This window comes from Polyodon spathula, chromosome 7 (assembly GCF_017654505.1).
Source record: "Polyodon spathula isolate WHYD16114869_AA chromosome 7, ASM1765450v1, whole genome shotgun sequence".
Taxonomy (NCBI): Eukaryota; Metazoa; Chordata; class Actinopteri; order Acipenseriformes; family Polyodontidae; genus Polyodon; species Polyodon spathula.
In genome coordinates this window covers 13,276,774-13,303,567 of record NC_054540.1, presented here as the reverse complement: position 1 = coordinate 13,303,567, position 26,794 = coordinate 13,276,774, and the positions used below count along the sequence as shown (strand labels likewise).

The window sequence follows — 26,794 nt, the reverse complement described above, 5'->3', positions numbered from 1 at the left end:
CACTTTCTGGCTCTGAGAAAGGTAGATCCTCCCTCTCTGGCTCTGAGGCAGGTAGTTCATCCCTCTCTGGCTCTGAGTCAGGTAGTTCATCCCTCTCTGGCTCTGAGGCAGGTAGTTCATCCCTCTCTGGCTCTGAGGAAGGTAGTTCCTCCCTCTCTGGCTCTGAGGAAGGTAGTTCCTCCCTCTCTGGCTCTGATGCAGGTAGTTCCTCCCTCTCTGGCTCTGAGGCAGGTAGTTCCTCCCTCTCTGGCTCTGAGGAAGGTTGTTCCTCCCTCTCTGGCTCTGAGGCAGGTAGTTCCTCCCTCTCTGGCTCTGAGGCAGGTAGTTCATCCCTCTCTGGTTCTGAGGCAGGTAGTTCCTCCCTTTCTGGCTCTGATGAAGGTAGTTCCTTTTCTAGCTCTCAGGTAGCCAGCCCCTCCACTGTCTCCTTCAGCAGTGCCTCTGTTGGCTGCTGAGATTGAAATGCATCTTGCCCATGCCCCTCCAAAACATTTTCAGGGGGTTTTCAGCCTCTTTTTAAAGACAAATGACATGGGTTAATTGATAATCGATTCTTCAATTGACACCTGGCCACCTGCTGCAAATTCCTTTCAATTATATAAATTAAACACCTTTTTCTTTTTAAATTACAAACAAACCACCATCAAAACACATTCATTTACAGGGGTAGGCCTCAGCCCTGCCACACAGTGTTATCCTGAACAGCCTCTGCCTTAAGTCCTGGGAAAACGGTTTCCCAATTTAGATGCGCTAAATAAAAGCTCTTGTGGCAGGTGTTGGCACTGAAGCAGACTGTTGCCAATGCTCTTACAATGCATACAATAATAATAATAATAATAATAATAATAATAATAATAATAATAATAATAATAATAATAATAATACCTTTTGTTCTTTAGGTGTTTTTAAAAAACAGGGATTCCTATACAGTGGAAATGAATAATGCCCAACAGTTGGTAGAAAGTGCAGCCTGGAATATAGAAAAACTACTGCTGAACAGATCAATGGCTTTGGAGGTGAGTACTGAATGTTGTGTTTCCAAATGTGTGCCAAAACAGACTTTTAATGTACCAACATTATACATAATGTATGTATGTTTAAGACTGTTGTGAGTCAACAATTTAGAGGTCGTGGTTATCAAGTTCTTCAGTTCATTCTTATTGAGAAGTGGATTAAAAGTTATATCTACTGATACAACCACCACATTTACCACTGTCTTAAAAAAATAGACATTTTACATTCAACGGTCCTTGAATGTAAATATATAGCTTACCTGATCAGTGGTTTCTTGCCCAAAGCTATCATCAAAGCACAAACCTAAAGCTATCATCAAAACCTCTGCTGGTTTTTCTGCTTTGTAAGCTTAACTGTTAGATCTTTTAAACTGTCCCTGTAATTGATTTTAATAAGCCACATACAGATTTCATTATATGATTGAAAGGCTTGTACTATATTAAGTTATGATTTATTTTGCTAGTGCATGCAGATGTAAAAAATAAATGAAAAAAAAAATTAAGAATGTAAATAATATTATACCTTAAATTAAAACATATCAAAATCAGAATAAAAAATAATCACAAACCTCACTATTAACCTTAAGTGACTTTTCAATCCTTAAAGTTTACCACTGTCATCTCTCAGTGTGTTTTTGCAGTTTCCCTATGCTTTTCCCTTAGTTATACTATGCATTTACCATAGTTTACTCTGTTTTGCCAGGTTTATTAATATGCTTTACCATACCTCACTATTTTCTAAAATGCTTGCCTGTGCTTTACAATGCTTTCATTATGTTTTATGCTTCTCTATGCTTATACTGTAGATCAATGTATACCCACATTACCCTGGATTGCATCAACCATCTACCAGTAGTTATTCCAGCATTACCCAGGGGGTTCCCCAGTGCAGTAGAATGCTCTCATAACATCCAGGCGTGCTCATCCCAGCAGTGTATAACATTATCCCCACTGTGTCACTTTTTTAGGGTACTTAATGAATTAACCTAGGCTAATTTAAACCGTAACTGTAGTTTGGTTTACATGCTGCGGTTGCCTTGGAAATCCTGAAATATCATAGGCTTTTAGAACAAAAGATCTGGATACATTGGCAAGTATGATATGGTAAATGCCCTCTAAAAGCTAAATGGTAACATAGAGGTTAAGAAGCCTATGAAATCCAGTACAAATTATAACCTAAAAGCACATTTTAAAAAAATCCCTCAAAAAATGTGTTCGGTTTATAATAGTAACAGTCTTTACTGTAGATAACTGACCTTGTCTTTCATAACGTCTCCTCACCTTCATCTCCTAACTGTCTGCTTGATTAGTCATCTAACAAGTTATGACAACTGTGTTGGACATTAATGCTTATCCCTTACCATAGATGTCTTTTTATATGGAATACTGTATGAATATTTTTTATGTTTCAAGTTAACTTTAAAATCCAACAAACCACAGCTGAAACTAATACAAATTTACACAATCATTTTTTTAAACTTTAAAATTGCCAGGATTTGCATGGAATTGCAGAAATGTGCAAGCAACTATAACAGCAGAAACAACAGAACTAGAGGATTTTAAAAGTCTAAGCTGTGTTGCAATGACCAGACGTAGCCTTAAGATGGCGATAATTACTTAACCCCGTCATGAACTGCCAACCAGGTAATAAAACAGCCACTTGAACACCTTTACTCAATTACTGAAGACTCAGATTCTAAACAAATACAAGGAGTATACATATAAAACTGGACTCTTGTCTACTGGGTAAAAGTCAGAGAAGCAGAGAATAATACAAGATGTCTGATGGCATAACACATGCAATTTTTCTGTTTTAAAAGGTCCCTGGTGGCTTCTATGCATGGCCACAAATATTTTAGCTGCAAAATGTTCTCATAATTTACTGCTAGGGATGATAGCACAGTTTTGAAGATGCTCACTGATGAGAACACCTGCTTACCCTGGCTGACGTCAATAAAGAAGGGTGTAGCCATTTACTGTAACAGTATCCCAGAGTAAGTGTGTGAAGCTACATTAGTGTCCATTCCCACCCACATCCCAGGAAAAAGTGTTGTCTTATCTTCTCATAATTAAATAAAGGTGTGTCTCTAGAAGAACATCTCAAAGTAAACGTTATTTTTCAAGAATTCTATGGATAATGTCATGTCAGAATAGTGAATCGACTGATCCCACAGATGGTGATGTCATTATCATTGGTTAAATGTTGGGCTACTGGAAATGCAGTGGTATTAATTGTAATGCTTCAGAAATGTTCCACAAAGCGGTCTGCTGTGGGATCTGTTAGTGCTATGTAACACATGCTGTTCTGAAACAAACGGAACGTGAATTCATTTTGGAACCTCTCGAAATGAAAATTCTATTCTGACATCATCATGATGTCATCCACAGAATTCTTGAAAAATAACAAATTTACTGCACTGTGCTTACTTTTTTTCTACTCAGCTGATGAAGGCTTTTGTCTGAAACGTCCTAAAATATACATATTTTAATCATTTAAACCTTTTTTGTACATAAAAAAAAAAAACTTTTCTTTTTTTTCATTTTTGTACACTGTAGTTACACCTCCTTGAATTACAGAGCTGAATTATGAATGCAACAACAAACAAAAAAGAAATCTTGATTATTTTAGTATGAACAATATGCTAGTGTTATGTTGCTTAATCTCATGTTCCTGATTTAGGCTGAAAGTGTGAGGTACAGTACAGAGCTCATGGATCATTCTTTTATTTGAAATGTGTAACAGGGATCTAAAATACTATATTGCATAAGTAACATTCTGCAGGCAGCATTTAATCTTCCAGCTGAATGTTTCTTCCAATAATATGCCAGCTCAACACATCCTAAATAGCTGGGAAATACTTTTTGTTTTGGTCCTTAATGGTTAGAGTTAAGGACTGGCAGTGGTGGTCTTGTGATTTTGAAGCTGTAAAACTTGGATATACTCCAAACAGAAGAAATGGAAATATGCTGACAATTTTTGCTTAAGCTTCCAAGAGACATCTGCTTGGACAGGTGAAATGGAATAGCCATGAGCACCCTTCTGAGCAACCCATGCCAGTGGTGTTCTTGACTTTCAGCCAGAAGTGCTGTTGGCAAGAAAATGCCTCTTGATGGTTTACATTTTCAGGGGGAAACCATTAATCCTGTGACTGGTGATGGTTTCTGCACCCTAGCAGTCAAAATTCACGTTTCTACAAGCTTTTTTTACAAGCAAGTTCTGAAGTTATAGGGTTCAAATTCAAAACCTTCTTAAAATAAGCAGAACACGGCAATGCACAAGACTTTTCAGGATTTAAAGAGGTTTTTTTTTGTCTTTGTTCTCACCCAGTTAATACACTGAAATGTTAAGCTAATACTTACTAATGTATAACAATTCCAAAGGGAGTCACATTTATTAAGCTAAATGAAGATCAATCAATCAATCAATTTTATGTAGCACCTTTCATAGTGAACCACCATCACAAAGCACTTTATAAGATAGTGAGGAACAATGCATGGTCAATTATTATCATTATCAAATGAATAAACAAAGAATGTGTTAAGTTAAGGGACATAAAGTGTGATATATGTTCATAGCCAGTGATGTGTTTGTGTTTGCAGCACAGTAACATTATCTGTAAGATTGTTGATACTGTAAGAATACAAGAGTCTTTAAAAACATATTCAGCTTTATCACATGGTGACAGAGACCTGTGATATTGTATACTAGACAGAGAGTATGAGTCATATGGTGCTTGTGTGTTCAGATAGCGCTTTACTTTTTCCCCATATTGACTTATTGGTAATGACAGCAATCATCCTATGCCTAACCCTTTCATACTGTCTAAGAATGAAACACATTTAAATTAAGACAAAACCAGAAACTTTTATTGTGTATACACCCGAAGTGTAATATAGGCGTAAATTTAATTTAAACTAGATTTTTTAAATACTACATTTCAATCTAACACTCCTATTGTGTTTCTTTTCTAATCTAAGAGGGGTATTGGAATACCCGCTAGCTGTTATTTTTTTCATTGTTCATACAATTAATTATTTAGAACCTTCTTTCGTCTGAATAGTGGGGATTCTTGTATTTTCAGCACTGCAGCAATGATATGAAGCCTCCCCTCTAAACAAACAGGACACCACTGGCAGGACTGTCTCTTGATCTTGCTTCAGAAGTGAGATAACCTGCTGGTACCTATATATATATATGGAGCCTATACACTCCATACAGTTGAAGTATCTGTTTATGAAGACAGCCTTCCTCTTGGCTATCACCTCCGCAAAACGTTTCAGTGAACTACAGGCGCTGTTGATGCACAGCTCCTGTATGTGTATTTTGGATGATGGCAGCAGGGTGTCATTTCGTACAAACTCTGCTTTCCTCCCTAAGGTGATCAGAGCCTTTCACATGAACCATTCTGTGGAACTGGTCTTTCCATCCACCTCCGTTTTCTTCAGAGGAGGATAGGAAATTGAACTTCCACTGCCCGGTGAGGGCATTGAGGTGTTACGTGGATAGGACAAGAGCTCTGCGTCATACTGAGTAGCTCGTTGTCTGTCACAGTATACGAAGCCGCGACTGTCGTACTGGATTGTGTTCACAGCCTCGACTGCGTGTGACAATGCTGGCTTGCCCCCACCTGGGCGGGTAGCACCGCACTCCACCAAAAGGTTGGCTACATCTTGGGCCCTCTTCAGAGGGGCCTCACTGTTTGATATTTATACTGTGGCTACCTGGGCTACGCCACGTATTTTCTCCAGGTTTCTCCATTGTCTTAATGTGATTTATCCTTCCTTGCCTTCATTAGGCACAAGGGTCCTTGAGGTTGCAAGCTTGCACTGCAAACCTTGGGTTATGCGGTTCTGATGTGTCCCACGCGACGGCTCTGGTATACTTTCCCATAAGTATGTTTTGGTGGTCATCTTCGAATTGAAAGGGAACGTTAGGTTACTTACCATAACCCTGGTTCTCTGAAAGAGAAGATGACCACCAACCAGGGAGGTCGCATTGGTCGCCTTCACAGGTTCGATGAAAAAGAGAACATGGCTTCCGTGAGTTGACTCTTTAATCCCTCAGTAGGCGGGACTGAGGACATCACAACCAGGAAGGGGACCTCCGGCAGCTCTGATATAAAGAGCTCAGTGAATACCTACCTAACCGCATCACAAAAACAAATCAAATAAGACAACTCCCATCAGTTATTAACAAAATGTCATTTAAAGTAAATTTTAACTTTTTTAATAAGATTGAGGAATGGCTAAATCAGAACATCTCAGAAAATACAAGATGTCTAAAGTTGATGTCTGTGACTGGTCATCGATGTGAAAGTAACCTTAAAAATTACTAGACTGTCAATGAAGAGCAATGCAAAACCTGGTCACACACTCTGTCGGTAGCAGAAAACAATATCCTTATTTGTGTATACTTAGGGTGGGTCGATGTTCCTGCCACTTTGTAGAAAGTCTTGAAAAAAAATTGAGAAAGTCCATGGAAATCCAAGAAAAAAAACGAAATTGTTAATTATTTTATTGTTTAATTATCACCCGCACCTGGTAATGATTGTAAATTAGTGCCAGGTGCAGGGTTTAAAAAAGGTGCACCCAGTTTGTTTCCAGGCTGATGTGTGTGAAGAAGCCTGACAGACAGACTGACTCACTCTGTGTACAGCTGTAGTAAAAATGTGAAGTGAAAAGCATTTTTGTATTATTTGTGAAACTGCTTTTGTTTGTTTTTAACAGGCAAACAGCTTAGCTGTCCTGTTTTTAAGTTTAGAGTTCCAGTTGTGTTTAGTTAGTGCTCAAAAAAGTTAGGTGTTTATTTTGTTTTTGTTTTGCTTGTGTAAATAAGTGTGCAACTATGCTAAAACTGCTAGTTCCTGTGTTGGATTAGTGGTTTTTAAAGGGGCAATGTACAAAGTAGAACATTTAGTTAGCACTCCTGGCGGGAATTAGGTCTTGTGTTAATTTGTTTTCGACACTTGCTGTGGAGCTAGGGTTACCACCTGGCCTCATAATTCCAGAACACTTTGGGATGGGACAGGGTTTTTAAGTTACCCTTAAATTGAAAGAAATAAACCTGTGAATTGTGCACTAAACACTTGCTTAATTTATACTGCTTCTTAATTATCCGAATCATTGTAATAATACAACTCTTACAAAATAAAAAAAAAGCATCTTGAATAAACATATATAGGTTTATTCAAGATGCTTTATGTAAAATTAATATTTCAGTTATGTATATTTAAAAGTTGCTATTTATATCCTCTTAATTAGTAATATATAGCCCTAATTTACACTGCCTCTCCCAATTAAATAACACTGGCATCAGGAATAGTGAACAGCTGCTTGGTATTAATGATTTGAGTGGGAGAAGGCGATATACTATTAGAAACTATAAAGAAACTTAAAAATATATATTTTTAAAACTATTAATAAAATAAATATATATGATGGTTCAGAATTTGTTAAAAGCTATTGCATTGTCATGCTGATAGATAATCAACAGACTCAATTTAGCAAAGGTTTAGTGTTCAATTCTTGTGTTGATTTCCTACAGTTTAAAGGCAACTTCAAAATCCTGTTCTGTCTCTCAGCGTTCCGGAATTATGGGGCCAGGTGGCAACCCTATGTGGTACCCACATTATGCACCATATGTGACAACTGTGGTATTAATTATCACCTGTGGGATTTTTTCAGTCTTCTTGCATACAATTAACAGCTCAACAGCACAGGTGAGATTTAATAGGCTGGAGCCTGTATGTTTCAGCAAGTTTTACTTGATGAAAATGCAGGATCAAATAAACAATCGAGAAATTCCAAGTATGGCAATGTGAAACGGTTAATAATGAAACAGTTTTAGATACTCTGATGTATTATTTTTTATTGTTTTAAATTTGGAAACGGCAATTTCAAATCTCCAATTTTTATTTCAACCCAGCTCACCGCTGCCACCCCTGCGCCAATTTGGGAGGGACGAAGACGAATACACGCGTCATCCAAAACGTGTGCCATCAGCTGTCCGCTTTTCATTCTGCGGGCCCGCCATACAACCATCCCGGCCAGTTTACAGGGGTCGCTGGTGTGCGAACACACTGGCCGACCAAGACCCTCCCCACCCAGGCGGCGCTTGGCCAGTTGTGCACTGCCCTTTTCTCCAGAAGAGCAGAGAAATTGCCAATATTTTGGCATACAAGCTCAGGTGTACATTTATAGAATTCTGTACCCTTGATTCCATACCAACACACCTGCATTTTCTTTTTAAAGATTGCTGGACGTGAATGCTTGATGTTTCTGAACAGTATTTACATGTAAAAAAAAAAAAAAAAAGTGTTAATTGGAATTATGTTATGCAATATTTGTTGTAGTCTGCAGCATAACTAAATGGCAGTGCTTGAGAACACAGTGAGGTTCAGGAATATCGCATGTCCAGTGATCTTTGAAAAACTGTATCGCAAAGGCAGGGAATCATGTGTGTATACAGAATTGTACAGAGTACAGGAATCAGCGTAATACCTGTCAGAACAATTTGATTTTGTGATCCATGCCTTGGTTCGAATGTCCGTGAGTGAAGAGTTTTCCAGTTTAGGCGTAAATCTGTATATGTAAAAACAAGCAAACAAACAAACGAGAACACATTGAGATCAGACCCTAGGAACATGCCTAGTTTGCCTATGCATTAATCTGGCCCTGAACACATTATAGCAAAAACTAACATCAACTAACAATGGGTGTGGAAATTCAGAATGTGTTACCTCCTCAACTGCCTCAAAGAATCAGTTAAATGAAAGCTCCTTCGGTTCCTACTAGTGACGTGACAATAATCATTGCAGACTGCAGGAGGACACAACAAAGGTGAAAAGGTATTCAACGTACAATATTTTTATGTGGGCCATGGCTCAAAAGAGCCAGCATTCTAATACTTTGGGTGGTTCCCTGCAGGTTATACTGTAGGTTGATTAAATCAGCCGCCAAGTCAAGTAGACAAACGTTTTGCCTAGTATTCTATTACTGTTATATGGGGTCAAAGAGAGATAGAGATGCTTAAGTTATTATAAAATATACCAGTATGGTGTTATAGAGCAAGCTGTAAACTATAGCAATGAAAATACAGTGTGTGCTTTTCATACTATTCGTTTCAAAGATATCATTCATCTTTACTCTGGTCTTTAATTTTAAATACTTTAACAAGTTGAAGAGGGGAGGGGTGGGGGCTGTGGAGCATAATGAAGGGGTTTTGCTTGAAGGTGTCAGTACAGCATGCCCTGAATGGCACTTGTCTCAGTGAAGTGAAGACAGAGGAAGCATGTCGGCACTCTTTGCTGTGCAGATGGCCCCTTCCTGTGTTAATGATAAAGCTGCCCAGCAGAAAGACGTAGGATCATACTGGCCCCGGCAGGGTGCTGTTTCTGCTTGCAAATAATAACCACAGTTTCTAGTCTGGATGTTTCACAAATAAACCTTCATGAGATGCAGTTATTAGCCTGCGGAGAATAGACTGACGTATACCAGTATTATTATTTTTTTTAAATATAGCTATTTCCTGGTGTAAAGAGGCATCTTTAAAACAGTAAATAATCATAGTACTCAATAATACTACTTGTTCTTCTTAGTAGATGCAGCTGGAGGATGTTGTGAATAAGCTTCCTTTAATCAAGGTTAATTTTCTTGACCTCTTGCTCCACTGATGATGGTAGCTGAACAGAAAGAGACAACATCAGTAAATACATGCCAACCTAACAATAAGTAAAATCCCAACAGACCATCCCAAAGTAAAGACCTTCTCAGTAATTTATTTTTCTTATAACTTATTTGTGCCAGTGTTTCCATGATCTTTTATTAAAATCTAAGCAGACTATTATTGATACATTTCTTTCGGTATGTAGAGATTTGTACTGTATTTATATGTTGCTGTTTTGATTCAGTGATAATGTGCAGTAAATATGCGAAAGAAGTGTTGTGGAGCTACTGTGGTTGAGTGTGGTGTAGCAGTGACAAAGCCTTCACTGTCTTACCAGTTTGCTTCCATCTCAACAGCCTCTTTATATGTCCACACATCTGCAGACTATGTTTGATAAAACACGTATATTTATTGTATAGTGGAATTGCAATTCATTATTAAGACTATCATTACACCTGGGCCATATAACCTTCCTTGGATAGATGTTTGGGTCACATAAAGTGCAGTAGGTGTGTGAGCCCTCTTATAATATTTCTGTATAACATCAGCAACACTTCAAAAGATCCCACTATTGTTTAGCAGTAATTGCTTTTCTAAAAGCCTCAAGGTTCCCTTAGCTTTGAAAACATTTCATTAAAAGCCCTACAATTAAGGGTATTGCATTTCACCAGTACAAGACAATTAGTTGTAGTCCCTATCCTTTTGCCTGGAAGTAATATCCAGTGGACTCACTTCTTTGTATGCCTTGTATATATTTCTCCAGGACGATCAAAAGTGGTGTTCATAAGGCTGTAGAAAAGCAGTATCTTGTTTATCATAGCGCTTTGGATAAATGTGTGATTGGAACTTATATTAGATGGATAGAGTGTTGGACTGGATTAAAGGACATTCTCCAATCACATTACCAGCTCACATGTAAGAATATCAACATTTCTGTCTGACTGATGTTGCAAAATGCTTGATACATCTAAATAAAATACATCCTGCGTTATTTTAATATTTCACAGTGACACATAAACCTGTCCTATCACAATGTACTTCATCCCAGGAATGTAGACAGAAAGATTAAACAAGACTATTAAATAGAAAGATTCCTGTTAATTTGCAACTCGCCAGTAACCCAGGTCGGCAGGTGTGGTTGCTTAAGGTCAAATGGTTGTCTTCAAGCCTAGGTGATACATATTTAGTGACCTTAGTCAATACATTTTTCATATGTATGTTTTATATTCATTGCCCTGAGGTGAAAAAAATCTGATTGCCAACCTTTTTTCCCACATCCAGTCAGAACTCAACAGGTTGCAAAGATTTTACATACACTTTAAAGAAACTTAGGGGCAGATCAAGTCTAATATTGTACTGTAGCTGTGAAATATTAATTATTGTATGTTTTAACAAATGTACTGCAGTGCAATCTTCTAAACAACCACATTGAGGTAGAGCACAATCTGCAAAATCCTTGTGTAGGTTATAGTTGATGATTGTCTTTGGCTCCTTGATATACAGACAACCATGCTATCGTAGATCTGCAAATCTGCAGAAAAAAAACGGTGGTGCAAAAAAATGTAAGTTAGATTTAAGTTAGATCTGTTCCACAACTTACAGTACATAGAGTGATACCAGTTTACCTTTTGAAATGTTTTAATGTTAAACTACAATGTTATTTTTTTACATGTAGAATTATATAAACGGCTGTAAAAGTACAAAGTTTTTCAGTTGTGTTACTTTTCTAATGTTGCTGGGTTCTGTTTCTTTATTTTAACTGCAGTATGTTATGTGTGCTTTCCAACTTCAAATGATATGGACAAATCTCACTGTTACCGTACTGCACTGCTTTTCATGCCAAGTTCTCAGTTCTTACTTATTGTTGGTTTTGTCTGTGAATACAGAACTTCTTGTGTTGTTTGAATTATTGAGTTTTTTATATATATAAATCAGCATCGGGTTCCACTGTAGCTCCAGTATGTTTAATTGTTGTACGGTCCTCAGGCATATAGTTACCTGGGTAAAACTGTAGGGTAAAATATACTTTTAAATACAGCACCTGCTGATATGCATATGATATGCAGTAAAGATCAGGAGCAAAATGCAACACATGGTTGAGATGTTTAGGAATTTGCATTACTTTTCAATAGCTTGCCTGTTTGTGACTGAAATTGTTTTCAAGGCTCCAAGGCTAAAAGACCATATTCAAAAAGCACAAATGTTTTCTAATGCATTTCTACTGTTCTATCATTACCACTTGTTATGAATATAGTCCTACATTGAAGCATTTGCAATTCATTTTGCATACTGTATATAGGAGAAACCCCATACAGAGAAGTGCCTATTTCTGGACCATTTATTCTTGCAGTATAATGGTTTTATATAAAACGTTCAACCTTCTATGCTTGTGTCTGCCAGTCTTGACTTTACATTTGCTGTTTTAATGTATTTGTGCAAATATTGCATCAACCCACATGACTGGGTGTTACTGATATACAAGTTGTTGTGTATAGTCATAAAAATTCAAAAGTAAGATAGAAATAGTAATCATCAGTATATTCTATATAATTATAGAATATACCGACTGTTATATACTGTATGATTATTTTTCCGGTTCATTAAAGCATGTAAGTGGCCTCATTCATTTCAACCCAGATTTTCTCAATTCAAACAGGACTGTTATGATTATTAACTTTTTTCTTATTCATAACTATATTTAAAATGGACATTTTATCCCCAAAATAAATACACCTCTTTTTTTTACAAAATGAAGTTCTACAGTATACATTTTAAAAATGGGCTATTTTGACACAGTAAACGCAGCAGAATTTTCAGATTTCTATCTTAGCATGTTTATCCCTTGGCCCTTGCTACTGTATTAAGAGCTGTATAGAACAGAAGAGGTAATCTGTTCTCAGTTTCATATCTTAAATATTGTCTTACCATTTATGCAGCGAAGAGAAAGTGTTTAAGTTGCCTGAGGTGTAATCCAGTTCCATTGACATGTCACATCATGTAGACTATCAATTTCTCTCCAGGTCAAAAGCTTGTAGCATAATTAAAAACCTGAATTATTTATGTGGATTGCTGACATATTAGTTAATGGTAGATAGAGTGTGACAGTGAGATGGACTCCCTTCTGTTAGACTTAGTTCAAGTGATGTATTTACTCTGGCTTCTCCTGTGCCTCTTCAAGGAATGAGCTGTGAAGTAACTTTATTCCTCATTAATTTTGTTACTGATATGAGTGAAATGTGAAACATGGTGGTTATAACAGCTTCTTTTAATTTATTTCTCTATCTCTCTCTCTCTCTCTCTCTCTCTATATATATATATATATATATATATATATATATATATATATATATATATATACACATACACTGCTATCTGCAGGTTGTTTGTCTTATTCAGAGATTGTATAAAAAAGGTTTCACTCTTTTGTGTTTCCGAAGGTATGTCTGCTTGATGGACATGAGGATAATATACACTAGAAAAAGATGCATGTTAAAATAAATGACATGACAGAATTAATTTCATTTTGTCCATTTATACAGCCCAGGGATGCATTTTTCCTTATTTAAAGTGTATTAAGAATGTGACCTTGTTAGTCAGTGCAAATTGTATAGGTTTTAATTTTAGGAAGAACTGTATGTATTTATTAGAAATATATATTGGAGGCGTGGAATAATATACTGAATTAACCCGGCTAAGTTTGTATTTCTGATTAGCTTCTCATGTATTATCAATACTGTAGATAGCATGCAGCAAAGTGAATTGGCATGCTTATTTTTAGAAATGGCTGAAGATAGGCATACCTGGTTATTAATTCTTGTAACTCTAACCCTTTTGGTATTGTGTTATTTACAAGCATACAGTTTAAAAAATGGTTATGTGCTATGCTGTTTCCTTGATTTGCTAATGGCCCTGTTCCTCACACTTGTAGTTTATTTTCCTATCTGTATTGTTCGGTCTTGTTGTTTCTCTTCATGGTGTAGAGTTGGCTCTATTACAGATATAGAATTCAATATACCATGGTGATCTGCTGCTGAAGAAGTGTTTGGCACTGATGGATAGTGACTGTGGGAGATCATTCTTTCAGACCTGGCTCACCAAAAAAGCAGTCTATTTTAAACCAGCTGCCAAGCATGAGAATTTGTCTAAGCTCTTAACTATGCATAGACTCTGGTGACCTCAAGCTCAGTGTGGCTCGGGTCGGACATCTCATAACAGCAGTAGATTAGCACAACATGAATGAATGAATGAGTCAGGTACATGTTTTTTTTGTCTGTGAAATACTGGTAAGTGTGTGCTTCAGGTCTAATGGAATTATAACAGGTTCTGTTCTATCTATACATACACTTTACATAAATTAGAATCCTCTCCACCTCCCCAACTCTGGAATAAATTAATTTCAAAACAGCAAACAATGGAAAAAGTGTACTGAGCAACAAAAACACAATGTGCTTTGCCAACACAGGAGGGTTTGCAGTAATCACATGTCGGTTGGGAAACTTTTATCACAAAGGGAGTTATTCTAGATAAAACCTTTTTTTTTTTTGTTCATTGATCCCACTCTTGACAAAAGCAGATGCTTGTTTTATAGCTAATTAGATAAGGCCAGATGCTGCACTTTGACATTTCCCTGAGCTTCACAGATTGTTTCCCTTTTGTTGGCAAGGAAAGCAACTCTTATTCCCAAATTTATTTAAAGGGATAAAAGCTAAGCAAAACAAATATTTTGATTATTGAATCACTCCTTTGTTGTGCCAGCTTATTATAGTATATACCAGCTTATTTGTTTCAAATTCCATATCACTTTCCTGCTGCAGAATGTGCAAAGTCAATGAATAACATTACAATAATGTTTCACTATTTGACAGTGATTCTGAAAAGGAACAGAAAGTATAAAAAAGTATAAATAAGACACAGTGTGCAAGTAAATCTGCATTGTTTCTGTAAAGCTACACATCTCACTTTATTTGTAGGTCACAAAGTCTAATAGGGTTATGGGGTTGTGGCAGGCTGGCGAGTGGATAGAGGCCCAGAGACAGCCTGCAGTTCAAAAATATCCTTTTGTTGTAAAAATAGATACAAAAATAAAAAGGCACAAGGGCCAAAACAAAGGGATTGAAACACAAAAAAGAAGACAAAAAAACAAAATAAAGGTTTCCAGGCTGAGCAATGCCTTCACTGGATTTAGAAAATTGAAAAATCACAACCAGCAAACCACCAACCTGCTTCCTCAGCTCCCTCCTCCCAAATGAGAAGCAGAGGCCTCCTTTTATGTCAGGTGGCTGGGCGCTGATTGATCATTAATTAACCTAATCAACTAATCAACCCCAGCCACCTGAACATAATAAACCCAGGCAGGTAGGGGAAATTAACCCCATCCCTGCCAATTTAAAAAGGGCAGAGCTTTGCTCTGCCACAGGGGTCTACAGATTACTTTTTGATGCTTGCAGATCCCGGTGTATGCTTTCCTGCATGAACCAATTCATTATCGCATGTTTTTAAATTAAATATAACTTTTTGCAGACTCCACATACAACATACAGGAGTCTATCTGAATTTGAAACAGTGGTGTATATTAGTATTAAATGCTCTGTATTTTATTATATTTACGGGGTTAAACCCCCAGATTCTATAGAGTTTAGATCAGCCACTGTTTCATTACATTGTGAGAATAGACTCCAGTGGTAATAAAAAGACAATTCTGCATGTATAGTTCATGTATTGTACTCTGTGACTGTTTAGAATAAGGTGTATGAACTTTACATTTACACTAAAACAGCTTTTATTTTTTTTATTTTTTTTAGCAGTTCCCTTAAGTACTGTTCACAACAATTTTGTAAGATTTACAGAACTATATGTTACAGAAATAATCCCCTTGTATTTAACTGTGGCAATCTGGATTTATTTTCTAGAGCATTCTACTTGTCATCTTTGCTTTACTTTTGAGAGGATGACTATTCTGCCGAGTCAACGCCCCGGTTTGAATAATGCCTGTAGACCCTGCCCGAGTCAACGTCCCACACACACTTTATGGACAAGTTTATGCCCCCCAGGGCATTGACTCGGCAGAATCCGGTATTTGTTAAATGTTTCCCTTAAGATCCCCTCATAGCACAAAATTGATTTGTTAACATGCTAAAGTTGTGCCAGTAGGCTACTGCTCCTACTTATTCCACTGAAGATTGTTTTCTTTACTACACACTATTAACATGTGTTTTGTTTTATGGTTACCCTTCCTCACTCACATCAGTATCAATAGCGTCACTGCAATATAAAATTCAAAATGTACAATTAACTCAAAAAAACCACGAGAGAATGTGTTCAAGGCTAATCATTTTAAAAATGTGTTACAGGATATCCATGCATGTTCATTCTCTGTAGTATACTGCAGTGTTAATTAGTTTTTATTAAATGTTATAAATCAAAGTACAGTATATATACAACATATTGTATTGTACCATAGGCGCTGAGTTTAGTCGTCGCCAATGCCGTGCTGCTATTTGTGTTATTATATTCTACTTTAAAATAAAAAAATAAAAAAAAAAAGTATAGAAAGTAGTTTTACTGAAATACTAAAATTGTGTTGCTGCTGTTTAATAGATTTTTAGATTTTTTTATTCTGCAGTTGATTTATCTACAAAAAAATAAATTTAAAAAAATAGATTTACAACTTGAACTCTACGTTGATAATAAATAAATAGCTATGAACACACTGAAGCTTCTTCAGAACAGACAGCAAAAATAAGGCACCGGTAGTTTCTTTTTAGAAGAGCGATCGATGTCAGTTGAAATAAGCACTTAAGTACCAATGGCAAATAAGGTCGTCCCCCCCCCCCCCCCCCCCCCCCCCCCCCCCCCCCCCCCCCCCCCCCCCCAACTATTAAGACTTTTTTTTTTTTTTTTTTTTTTTAAACTAAGCCAGTATTTCAATTACTGCAGCATAGTTTCCCTCCAATAAAACTTAGTTTGTGGTGTATATAGTGGTTAGGGCAGGGGAAATTTTAAGTTGAAAACCCTTTCAAATGTAGTCAAACATACCCCAAAAACTGTACTGCCCCTTGTTTATGTAGAGAGGCAGGGGACCTCATTGTGACCAAGATACAGTTTAAAATTGCTTTTTTCAAAGCAGTTTTATTGATAAAGTATAAGATCACCACAGGACTCTAATGTATCAGAAGAAAGTTAGAAGAGAGAAGTAAATGTCAGCTTTCTAGTTTAACAGGTGAGGTTGAAGTTCAAAAGGAAACACCAAGTATTTAGGGTCTGCAGAGAGACGTTATAGGGGCTATCAGAAAAATACTCATTTTTAAATAAACCTTTATATTTCAATATATGTACATGTATTGCTGTTTTTGTAAACATCTATACACCAATTAATACAAACCACTGCTATGTTCCCCAGCGGTTTGGTGAAAGGGCTAGTGTTTACATTTTTATAGCTTCTTAATTAGTGATTGCAAAAAGGGAGCTATAACTGCACTCCGAGGGGGGGCTGAGCACACTCTGGGTTCTGCATGCCTATAGTTTGAGATTCATTAGACAGCCATTCCAAGGCCATCTTGTTTGGAACGCCCACAAATCTAAACTGAATATTTTTATGTTGATACCATTAGTTTGATAGGTTGTTCATTTGTACCAGTACCATTATGGTCAGTGTCATTACTTGGATGTTTGAGAAGCCTCTCCATAATTACTGTACTCAGTTGCACACTGACTGCAAATGCAACTTAAACCTATCCTGCATTTATTTCTTGATGTTATAATTATGAAGTGCATAAATATTTGCCTATTTTCTTATTCTTAGAGTCACCCCCTTTTTGTTTTATAATTGTAGGTACAGTTAGCATGGGCACGAGCTGACATCAATTACATTCGAAATAACCCCTAACAGCAGCATTCGTGCAAATGAATTGATCCCCAGATGGGGGAAACATTTTGCAGTCACCCAGGAGCCCCTGGCCCCCAGTTTATTAACCCTGATCTAGGGACTTTGTTAAATTTGTGGATATACATCAGTTCTTAATATTGCAGAAGAGAAAAAAATATCATGGCAGTGACACGGAGAGATGGGAGAGAGGATATATGGCTTTCTCTTTCTCTCTCTCTAAGTGGCTTAGTTGTGGGTCTTTGGGGAATTGTTAGCCCTATAAAATAACACTCTGCAGGTAACACGACCGGGGTAAAGCTTTTATTTATTTATATTTTATATTTATTTTCTTTCGCCTTTTGTTTTCATTATTATTTGAGCACCTGCTAGTGCGCCCGCAGTTGATACCTGTACCAGTATCGGTATTTTCGTGGTCCTGTCTATCATTGTTGATAGTCAGGCCATGGAAAACAGCACCATCTGCGGGCTAAAACAAATCACCGACCAAAGAGTTGGTAATAATAAAACTGGGCACCTGTGTGGTGTTTCAATTACACATGTCTGTCTCCCGTGTGTCAGTGAATCACCCACCACCCTTCCACAATTGTCCTAAACACCAGTGTAATAAATGAGATTCCCCTGAGAATACCTATAGCCAGTACTGGCAAAATAAATCGTAACAACTTTCTTGCAGCCTGAGGTATTGTCAGATGCTCCAAATTGGTTAGTTTGCATTCACTACCTGCTGTACAGATGAGTCCAGTGGAACTGAACGTCTGTGCTTCCATCTTAAAGCAGTGCCTCTCATTGGTCTTGTTCAGTAAGGCTTTTCTACAAAAACTGCTTTGTGACAAAGGTTGTACAAAGATGGTTTTGGTAAGTGTGTGCTAGCAGCATTGCTCTGAAAACACATTCTGATCCAAGTAAATAGAGCAGAGATGGGTAGTGAAATTTAAATAAGAAATTGTGTTCATATGACAGGTCCAAACTGGGGTTTTGAATACAGAATAAAAGCAGTGATGGAAAATTGTCATGTGCCTGTGTGCTGTAAAGGAGATGATTTTCATATCAAAGGTGCAACAACAATTGTAACTGTAATACATCTTTAACCATACACCACAATGACAAGCTCAGCTGGCTGTGGATTGCAGAATTTTGAGTTCTGTGCATGACTACGATTGTGAGAATATACACAAATCTAAAATTAGTCCTAAAGTGGGGAAGCATGACTGCATGTGAAAATCAAGTAACTGCACTGCCTTGGCGTTCTAACACTCAAGAGCAACACTGTGCATTATATAGTGTTGCAAAATATAATCATAGACCCTTGTCAATATGTTTATTTAGAATTGGTTTGATCTAAAAAGGGATACAAAATAAAACAAAACAAGAGAAAAACAAATGCTAAACTTGGCTGAAGGCTTCAGTCCCACTTAGGGGAATATAGCTGAGATGAATTTTCCATTGTTGCTATGGCTGAGATCAGCTGAACAGTTATGTAAACTTTTTGTTTTACTGTATGTACTGTAAGAATTACCTTTTTTTTTTTTTTTTAAATACACCCTGTGGCAGAGCAAAGCTCTGCCCTTTTTAAATTGGCAGGAATGGGGTTAATTTCCCCTACCTGCCTGGGTTTATTATGTTCAGGTGGCTGGGGTTGATTAGTTGATTAAATGATTAACTTAATTAACAATCAATCAGCACCCAGCCACCTGACATAAAAGGAGACCTCTGCTTCTCATTTAGGAGGAGGGAGCTGAGGAAGCAAATTGGTTGTTGGTTGTTGGTTGTTGGTTGTTGGTTGTTGGTTGTTGGTTGTTGGTTGTTGGTTGTTGGTTGTTGGTTGTTGGTTGTTGGTTGTTGGTTGTTGGTTGTTGGTTGTTGGTTGTTGGTTGCTTTGAATCCAGTGAAGGCATTGCCCAGCCTGGAAACCTTGTTTTTGTAAGTTTGTTTTTGTATTGGGTTTTTTTGTGTTTAAATCCCTTTATTTTGCCATTGTGCACCAGCCTGCCACACACCCCAATCAGCAAAATAGTAAAAACAAAACTAACGCTCTTAGCAATAACAGTGTCGTCACTCTTGTACATCATATTAGTCAACTTGCCACTGGTATTGTTAAAACCTGAACATAATGCTAAAACATGGCCAGGCAAAGGTTGGCAGGCAACTACCAACAATAAGGCACAAAATTCAGATTAACAAGCTGGGGTAATGAAGCATATAAGGAAGCTAAGGTCAGTACATTAGGTCTATAAACAAAAATGCTATCCCTCTTCCTTAATTATAAGATCCAGTAAGAACATATGAACATAAGGTTTGCAAATGAGAGGAGGCCATTCAGCCCATCTTGCTTATTTTGGTTGTTAGTAACTTACTGATCTCATCAAGCAGCTTCTTGAATGATCCCAGGGTATCAGCTTCAACAACATTGCGTGGGAGTTGTTTCCAGACCCTCACAAATCTGTGTAAAAAAAAATGCCTCCCATTTTGTGTTCTGAATGCCCCTTTATCCAATCTCCATTTGTGACCCCTGGTCCTTGTTTCTTTTTTCAGGTGAAAAAGTCCCTTGGGTCGACATTGTCAATACCTTGTAGAATTTTGAATGCTTGAATCAGATCGCCACATAGTCTTTTTTGTTCAAGACTGAATAGATTCAATTCAATACGCCTGTCTGCATGTGATATGCCTTTTTTTTATTTTTTTTATTTTTACAAATTAACCCCTGCCTATAGTTTATAGCAAAGTACATTAGAAGTGAAGGTGGGATAACACACTGCAGGTATCTTTAAAGTGCATGTAAACTTCTGAATATCTTACCATATGATGTATATAGATAAATGCACCCATTTATATGTTTCTAAATATACAAAATATTACGTTTTAAGCATAGTAAACAAACCAGTTTTGGTTTCCTATTGTGTTATGTATGTCATTACACATGTTATATCCATGCAATTCACATCACGACTAGGCATCAGCTGACAGGTAGAGGCATAATTTTGAGAAGAATTAATTTCTCCTGAACAGGTGCGTTCTTGTGACTTAAAATCTGGGCATGGTAAATTACTCATTCATTAAAATCCAAGGGAAACATTACACTGGCATTGATTTAGTATTGAGGCAGTCAGCCACCATTCCCATTACCCCATGGGGAGCTATGCCACAGTTTAAAATGTCAATAGAAATACAGTCTGACCAATAGCAATGCAGCTAAGGAGAAGAGGATATATTTGCCCTGCAAAGGAGAGATCTTTTCTCATCAGCTTGAGGATTTTCTTCATTAGCTGAGCTGCAGTCATCTGTCCAAACTTTTTTTTTTTTTTTTTAAACTATCTGGACGGAATTGTAGCTTAGACATTGCCCCACACCATGCACATACATTGACTGTATAGGACTCAGATGTGTAATTTTGAAAGATCTATGTTTTAGCAAACATGTATTTTCATATAGGTTAAAGACATCTCTGTTTGCAGGCCTTGCTTTCAAATAGTCTTGCACTTTCATTATCATTTCACTTGGAGATTGTAACTGTCCCCACCCCTTCAGTGCCATCTTTGTGTCAATAGCCAGATAGCTGCAATCCATTAAGACTAATGTGCTTTACAGCACATAAGATGCTTGATCCCCAAGACACTGAAGTTAAATAACCTAGGATGTGCAGTGTAAAAGATTTTCTGGAATGCAAGGCAAGCAAACAAGAGAACTTTCTTATACCAAGTGTAGTACCAAATGTCATGTTTTAAAATTAAAATACACGTTCTTTTGAAACTGCCCATTTGATGCCTATATATTGAATGGAAGTACACAACATGTATGATTTATGAAGTATTTTGTTACGCACAACCACTTTAAGTGACAGTATGCTGATTTCGGGTAATTTACTGCATTCTGTATACTTTAAAAACAACAAACTAAAATACAGGTTTGACAATGGCTTATGTAGACAGCAGGTACAGATAGCATCAATACATTTTCATCCCTCCCATGACTCAGTGGTCTTTGCAATTAGACATTTTTACGTTAAAGTAGATGGTAGGGGAGAAATGTAATATACATCTGTTCTATGTTTTCTGTTTCCATAGGACTTAATGTGTAAAAATGCATTAGTAGGGCCTGTGACATTGTTTTTCAGTTGTGAGGTTGCTGAGTGCCTGTGACATTGTTTTTCAGATGTGGGGTTGCTGCCAAGTTGATCCTGGGAGGTTTCAGCAGAAATGATGCCAGTTATCAGCATGTCTGGGAAAGAGCATTAGCGTCAAGGAAACTTCATTGGCACAATGTTTAACACATAAATCTGCCCTTCAGTTATTATACCGTGCCTGATGAAATTCAGTATGCTTGTTTTTTTATTATGATTATCAAAAGCAAACAAGAGTTGGCAGTGCTTTTTTTTTTAAAAGTGGAATTCAAAGAACGTTTCATTTCAACCTGTCAGGAAGGTTCTAGAGTTAATAGTTAATGGGTTTGGAAGGTAGAATCTATTGTATATGGCTTATCAAAAAAAATCTAGATGCTTCTCACACACATCAAATAACACATAACATTTGTTAAAGTGGGATGAGGTTGTTTTATATATTTTTTTTAGTACACTACAAAACATTAATAACATAGCAAAGTATGCATGACATATGATTGCTGCTAGCATGATTTGCTTTCAGCATGATTAGCACTGGCAGTGTTTGTCAAAAGCCATTGCAGTGGTCACCCTAGGTTCACGATTGCATAACAAGAATGATTGTCAAATTACAAGCTGGGTGACAGCCATCACTTTCAGCAAGGTAACTCGTTGTTGGCATCTAATGTGTCAGTGATAACTCTGACATGTCACATTGACTCTTTAAATGTGCTGGAAGGTACTGTTCATCATTGCGTTGTTTTTTTGATTTGTACAGTACGTATGTGAAAGCATGATGACGCCAAACCAGAGTTGACTTCACGATGGAGATATTATCCAGCCACCTTTGCTAGCTAATTTCGCTGACCTTAATCCCTTAGAGTGTGCTTGGGAAATGGCACAGAGAGAACTGTATAATCATTCTTTGCTGCCATCAGTTCAAGATCCTGATGATCCCTGGGCCAGTACCTTCAATTTATAATGTAATAAACTGGTCTTGAAGGTGCTATGAGGAATGATGTTATTTGATGTAACTTAATATATGAATCAGGGCTGAGACCAATAACGGCAATACATTTTAAGAACTACCAAAATTTTGGATAACAAAAATGGGTTGCATAATCTGTTTCCCATTTCAGTCACTTAAGTGATAGCTTCAGGGCTTATTGAGGGTACAAGTAAATAAGTCTAGGGTTGTTGTTTTTACTAGCGAGGGAGACCTTTTTCACTCAAACCAGCTCTAAAGTAATTATGCAACATACATTTAAAAAGGTACATAGAAATCAAAGTGTATCTCAAGACAATATAGCCATTTTGTATCTATTTAAAATAAATGCGTAGTTATTTTTTTGAATAAACAGAAATTAAAATCCAATCAACAACCACAATAACAAATATCAGCTTTTAAAGCATTTTGAGTCTGAGATACCTCATACATCTGTACATATTAAATACAAAAAAATAAACAGATGAAATAGAGGCTGAGATTTCAAATGATTAAGCCTTTATGAAGTCTGGTTTATCACAGCAGGATATACAGATGTAATATCTCTGTAAAAGTAAGTGAAGTGAGTGTTATTAAATATGCTTTGTTACCTTGGTCATCCTATGCTAGCACCATACAAGAAGAAGAATAAATGCATGTGATACACGAAGACTGTGCATGGTGATTGAAAGCTTACATTTTGGGATTTCAGTCCTGAAAGGGTTGAGGGGTTGAAGCTAAACCTCATTCTCCTGCCATGCCAGTGATTGGTCTACAAGAGCTAAAGCTGACCCACTGACTTTTCCATTTCTCCTGATATCACTGCCTGCTTCCAGGAGGGAAACATTTAATGAGTGCTTGCAATAGCTGCAAAACTGCTGGGCTATTAACTATGTCTGAAAATGTTAGCATCACATAGAGCTGCATTCAACAGAATAAGATCATATTAAACTAAATATTCAGCATTGATAATAGATAGTAATAATATCAAATTGTTGCCAAATCATGTAATAATGTCTTATTCTGCTTGATGCTTACAGCAAGATTTGTAATTACAGTTAAATTTATTAAAATGACTAATTCATCACGGTCATATTTGTATTGAGAAAAAAAAAAAAAAATGGGGGATTTAATCCAAGGGTAAATTATTACAATTTAAAGTAGAGTGATACACTTTGCCCATGTTTTCTATATTGGTGATAATTACAGAACTTGTTTAGAGTATGATATAAAATTCCTTCAGGTTCTGTTTTGAATCTGGTCTACATGCCATACTGTTTTATTTACCTAATTCGTTCCTAATTCTCATTGTTTTGTCTGTCAGAACAATATCCCTTTTTCTTTATTACACTTATTAAGAAACCATAATACTGGCAGCTATAACACTTTCAACATTTTGGTGACACATTTTGTATTATAATTTGTGGTTTTATGGTAATATAGTTACTAGTCTTCCAATTTAATTTGGTGAATGGATTCATATGCCGGAACTGCCAAAGCAGTGTTATGAACACACCTCTCTGTCTCCCAACAAAGTACTTTAATGTAATGAGTGAAACGTAATTAGATTTATTTTCCATTACTTGGAATATTCTGGAAAAGACAGCTTGATGTTTAACCCAAAATGCACTTGTCAAACAAATCAGAAAACCAGAAAGAAAATATATGCGAAGATAGATAGATACTCAGGTCATTTTTGGGTAATGATCTATATATAAAAATAAAAAAACACACACACACACATAGCAATGTTTTAAGTGCATGAATACTATATAGTAGACATACATTTAGTCCAGTCAGATTTATAGACTTGTAACTGTTTACAGTACTGGAAACATCGAAAATAATAATAATAAAAAAAAAAATCTGAGTTTGAATAGTTATGTTAAATGCGCTTGATGAGGGATTCTTTGTAACATTTATTGGTCGTATTCTGCTGCTGCTTTTGTTGTTGTTGTTAATGTAATGTTGTACTTGTATTGATTCAGGGCGATACAAGGGTTCCAATAATGGAGGTTTTAGTTATTTCCCAATCAAATAGTCTTCTATTTCATTTTGTCTAGATTTGGATGCACTTACTAACTGTATTTTACATATTTGTATATACCTGAGATTCTACATTCTTTTATTATAACTATTAGCTTTAAAAGACAATGGTGTTGCTTTACATATTCCCCTACTGCAAATACATTTCCCATCTACTATTCTGTATGGACTGTATTATATGTCTATTTTCTATTTTTTGTACAATGAATAATTTACGAGCTACTTGGTTAAATGGAAGATTTATGGCAGCTTTTACTCAGTGGGCAGAGTGGAATGACAGTTTTGCTATTAACCAAAAATTCTTATTTCCATATTTTAAAATTAAACCTGATTTTTCACAAAGACTTTTGTGAAGGATTAACTTTTCTACAAGGTTCCTCAGAAAATGTGATGTTGTAGTTTCAATATTGTTTTGTCCTGTGTGAAACACACACACACTGTTAAAAGTAAATTTTCATTTTTTCCTAAGCTAGTAGTGAAGACATTCTACTTTTAATTTGAACAAATTCAGATGCTAATTGTTACTTTTATGGGGTGATTTTTATTGGACAAAAATGTTACAAAATACATAGCTGCTTTCAGAACTTTCTTTACCTTCACCCTTAAAGTTAAAAGTGCTTATATGATTGCATTGAGATTGCGATCCACCAAAATGGAGCTCAATACTTGGTGTATTGGCCACCACTGCTCTTGAGCATACCAAAATGCTTGAAAAATAAAAAAAAAACAAATAGACAACAAAAAAAAAACAATATGATGCTCCTTATAACAGATTTTGTCAGATTTTTATTCTTTCCACAAAACTGGAGCACTGGAATAAACACCTTTGGCAATGATGACTCGCAACACCGGGAGTTGACATTGGGGGCTCACAATGAGAAGATTTTAACTGTAATCAATCCCAGAACAAACGTGGACGTTATTTTCAGGAATTACATAACAAATCTCTCTGTATGGGTGAGCTGACATCACATTGTTAGGAACCATTTTGTGGCTGGCATATGTTTTAGTTCACTTCAGCAGATCTGAGAGCCTGTTAATTGTCTAAGAGAATTATGTCACCAGTGTCTCTAATTACTATGCAAATACACAATAATTATAGACACTTAATGTAAAGTTTACTGTATTGGTTTCAATTGCAAAAGGTTGTGTCAGTGAGCAAAGAAAGCACTGAGACTGTATGCAGAAAAAGCAAGTTTCCTTAGCTAGACTTAAACACACCTAATTAGGTTTTAAAAAGCCATATCTGCATGTTAGTATGTGTTTTTCCAAGCTTTCAGGGCTGACACGGTTTAAAGCTAGAATGTCACATAACTCTGCTTTTGTTGCTGTTGTGAATTCAAAGAAGATTCCCCTCCTTGGCAGAAAGAGGAAGGGTGTATTAATAAATGCTTACCTGAATTGTGTTGCCATGACAACCTGCAACAACATGGTTGTCATGGCAACACAGTCTAGTTTTCTTTATCGTGTTAAGATAAATTAAATACAGCCACTCATCTTTTTTTTTTTAAAACAGTGACTAGAATCCCAATAAATGTGAAAATTGTAACCTACTATATTGAATAACATGCTTTGAAATTTCAGTTATTTGTAAAACTCATTGCTTAATTAATACAACAAATCAAATCAGATGTATAACCCCCTTTTATTATAAATAACAACAATAACAAAAAAAAAAATACTACATGTGTTGACACATCTAACGTGTTTCAAATCCAGATCTGTCATATTGTGTCAGTCATTCAGTGAACAGAAAGCTGTTTTGGAGACTTGCTGTGTTTTCCCTCGAGATGGTAAGACTAATTGCAGGGAAAGTGAGAGCCAACTGATGTCATCATTCAAAGCTGGATACTTGTGTCTGGTTCAGGTGTGAGGAGTGGCAGACACTGACACAGAGGCAGCTGCTCCAGTCCAAGCTACTCACATCTGGAGTTGCTCTAGGGAGCAGAGTTATTTTCCACTGTGGTTCAAGTGAACATGCAAAAGAAAATACATAAATAATCTTAGACTAGCAATTCCCAACTTTATCTAATCAATATACTGTATAAAAGAAAGGCGGAACTATGCAAGTATTCTCAAAAGCCACACCGCTCTCAAAATTCTAGCA

At 36.5% G+C, this 26,794-nt stretch overlaps 1 protein-coding gene across 7 annotated transcripts in view; it reads left to right on the top strand.

The window, feature by feature from the left end:
- LOC121318192 (voltage-dependent calcium channel subunit alpha-2/delta-1) overlaps positions 1–26,794 on the top strand; it is a 140,884-nt gene that overhangs the window by 16,173 nt on the left and 97,917 nt on the right. For all 7 annotated transcript variants that reach the window (XM_041254612.1, XM_041254611.1, XM_041254607.1 and 4 more), the window contains exon 3: positions 900–1,016. In XM_041254612.1, the coding sequence (XP_041110546.1) occupies positions 900–1,016 (117 nt within the window). The remainder of the gene's footprint in view (positions 1–899; positions 1,017–26,794) is intronic.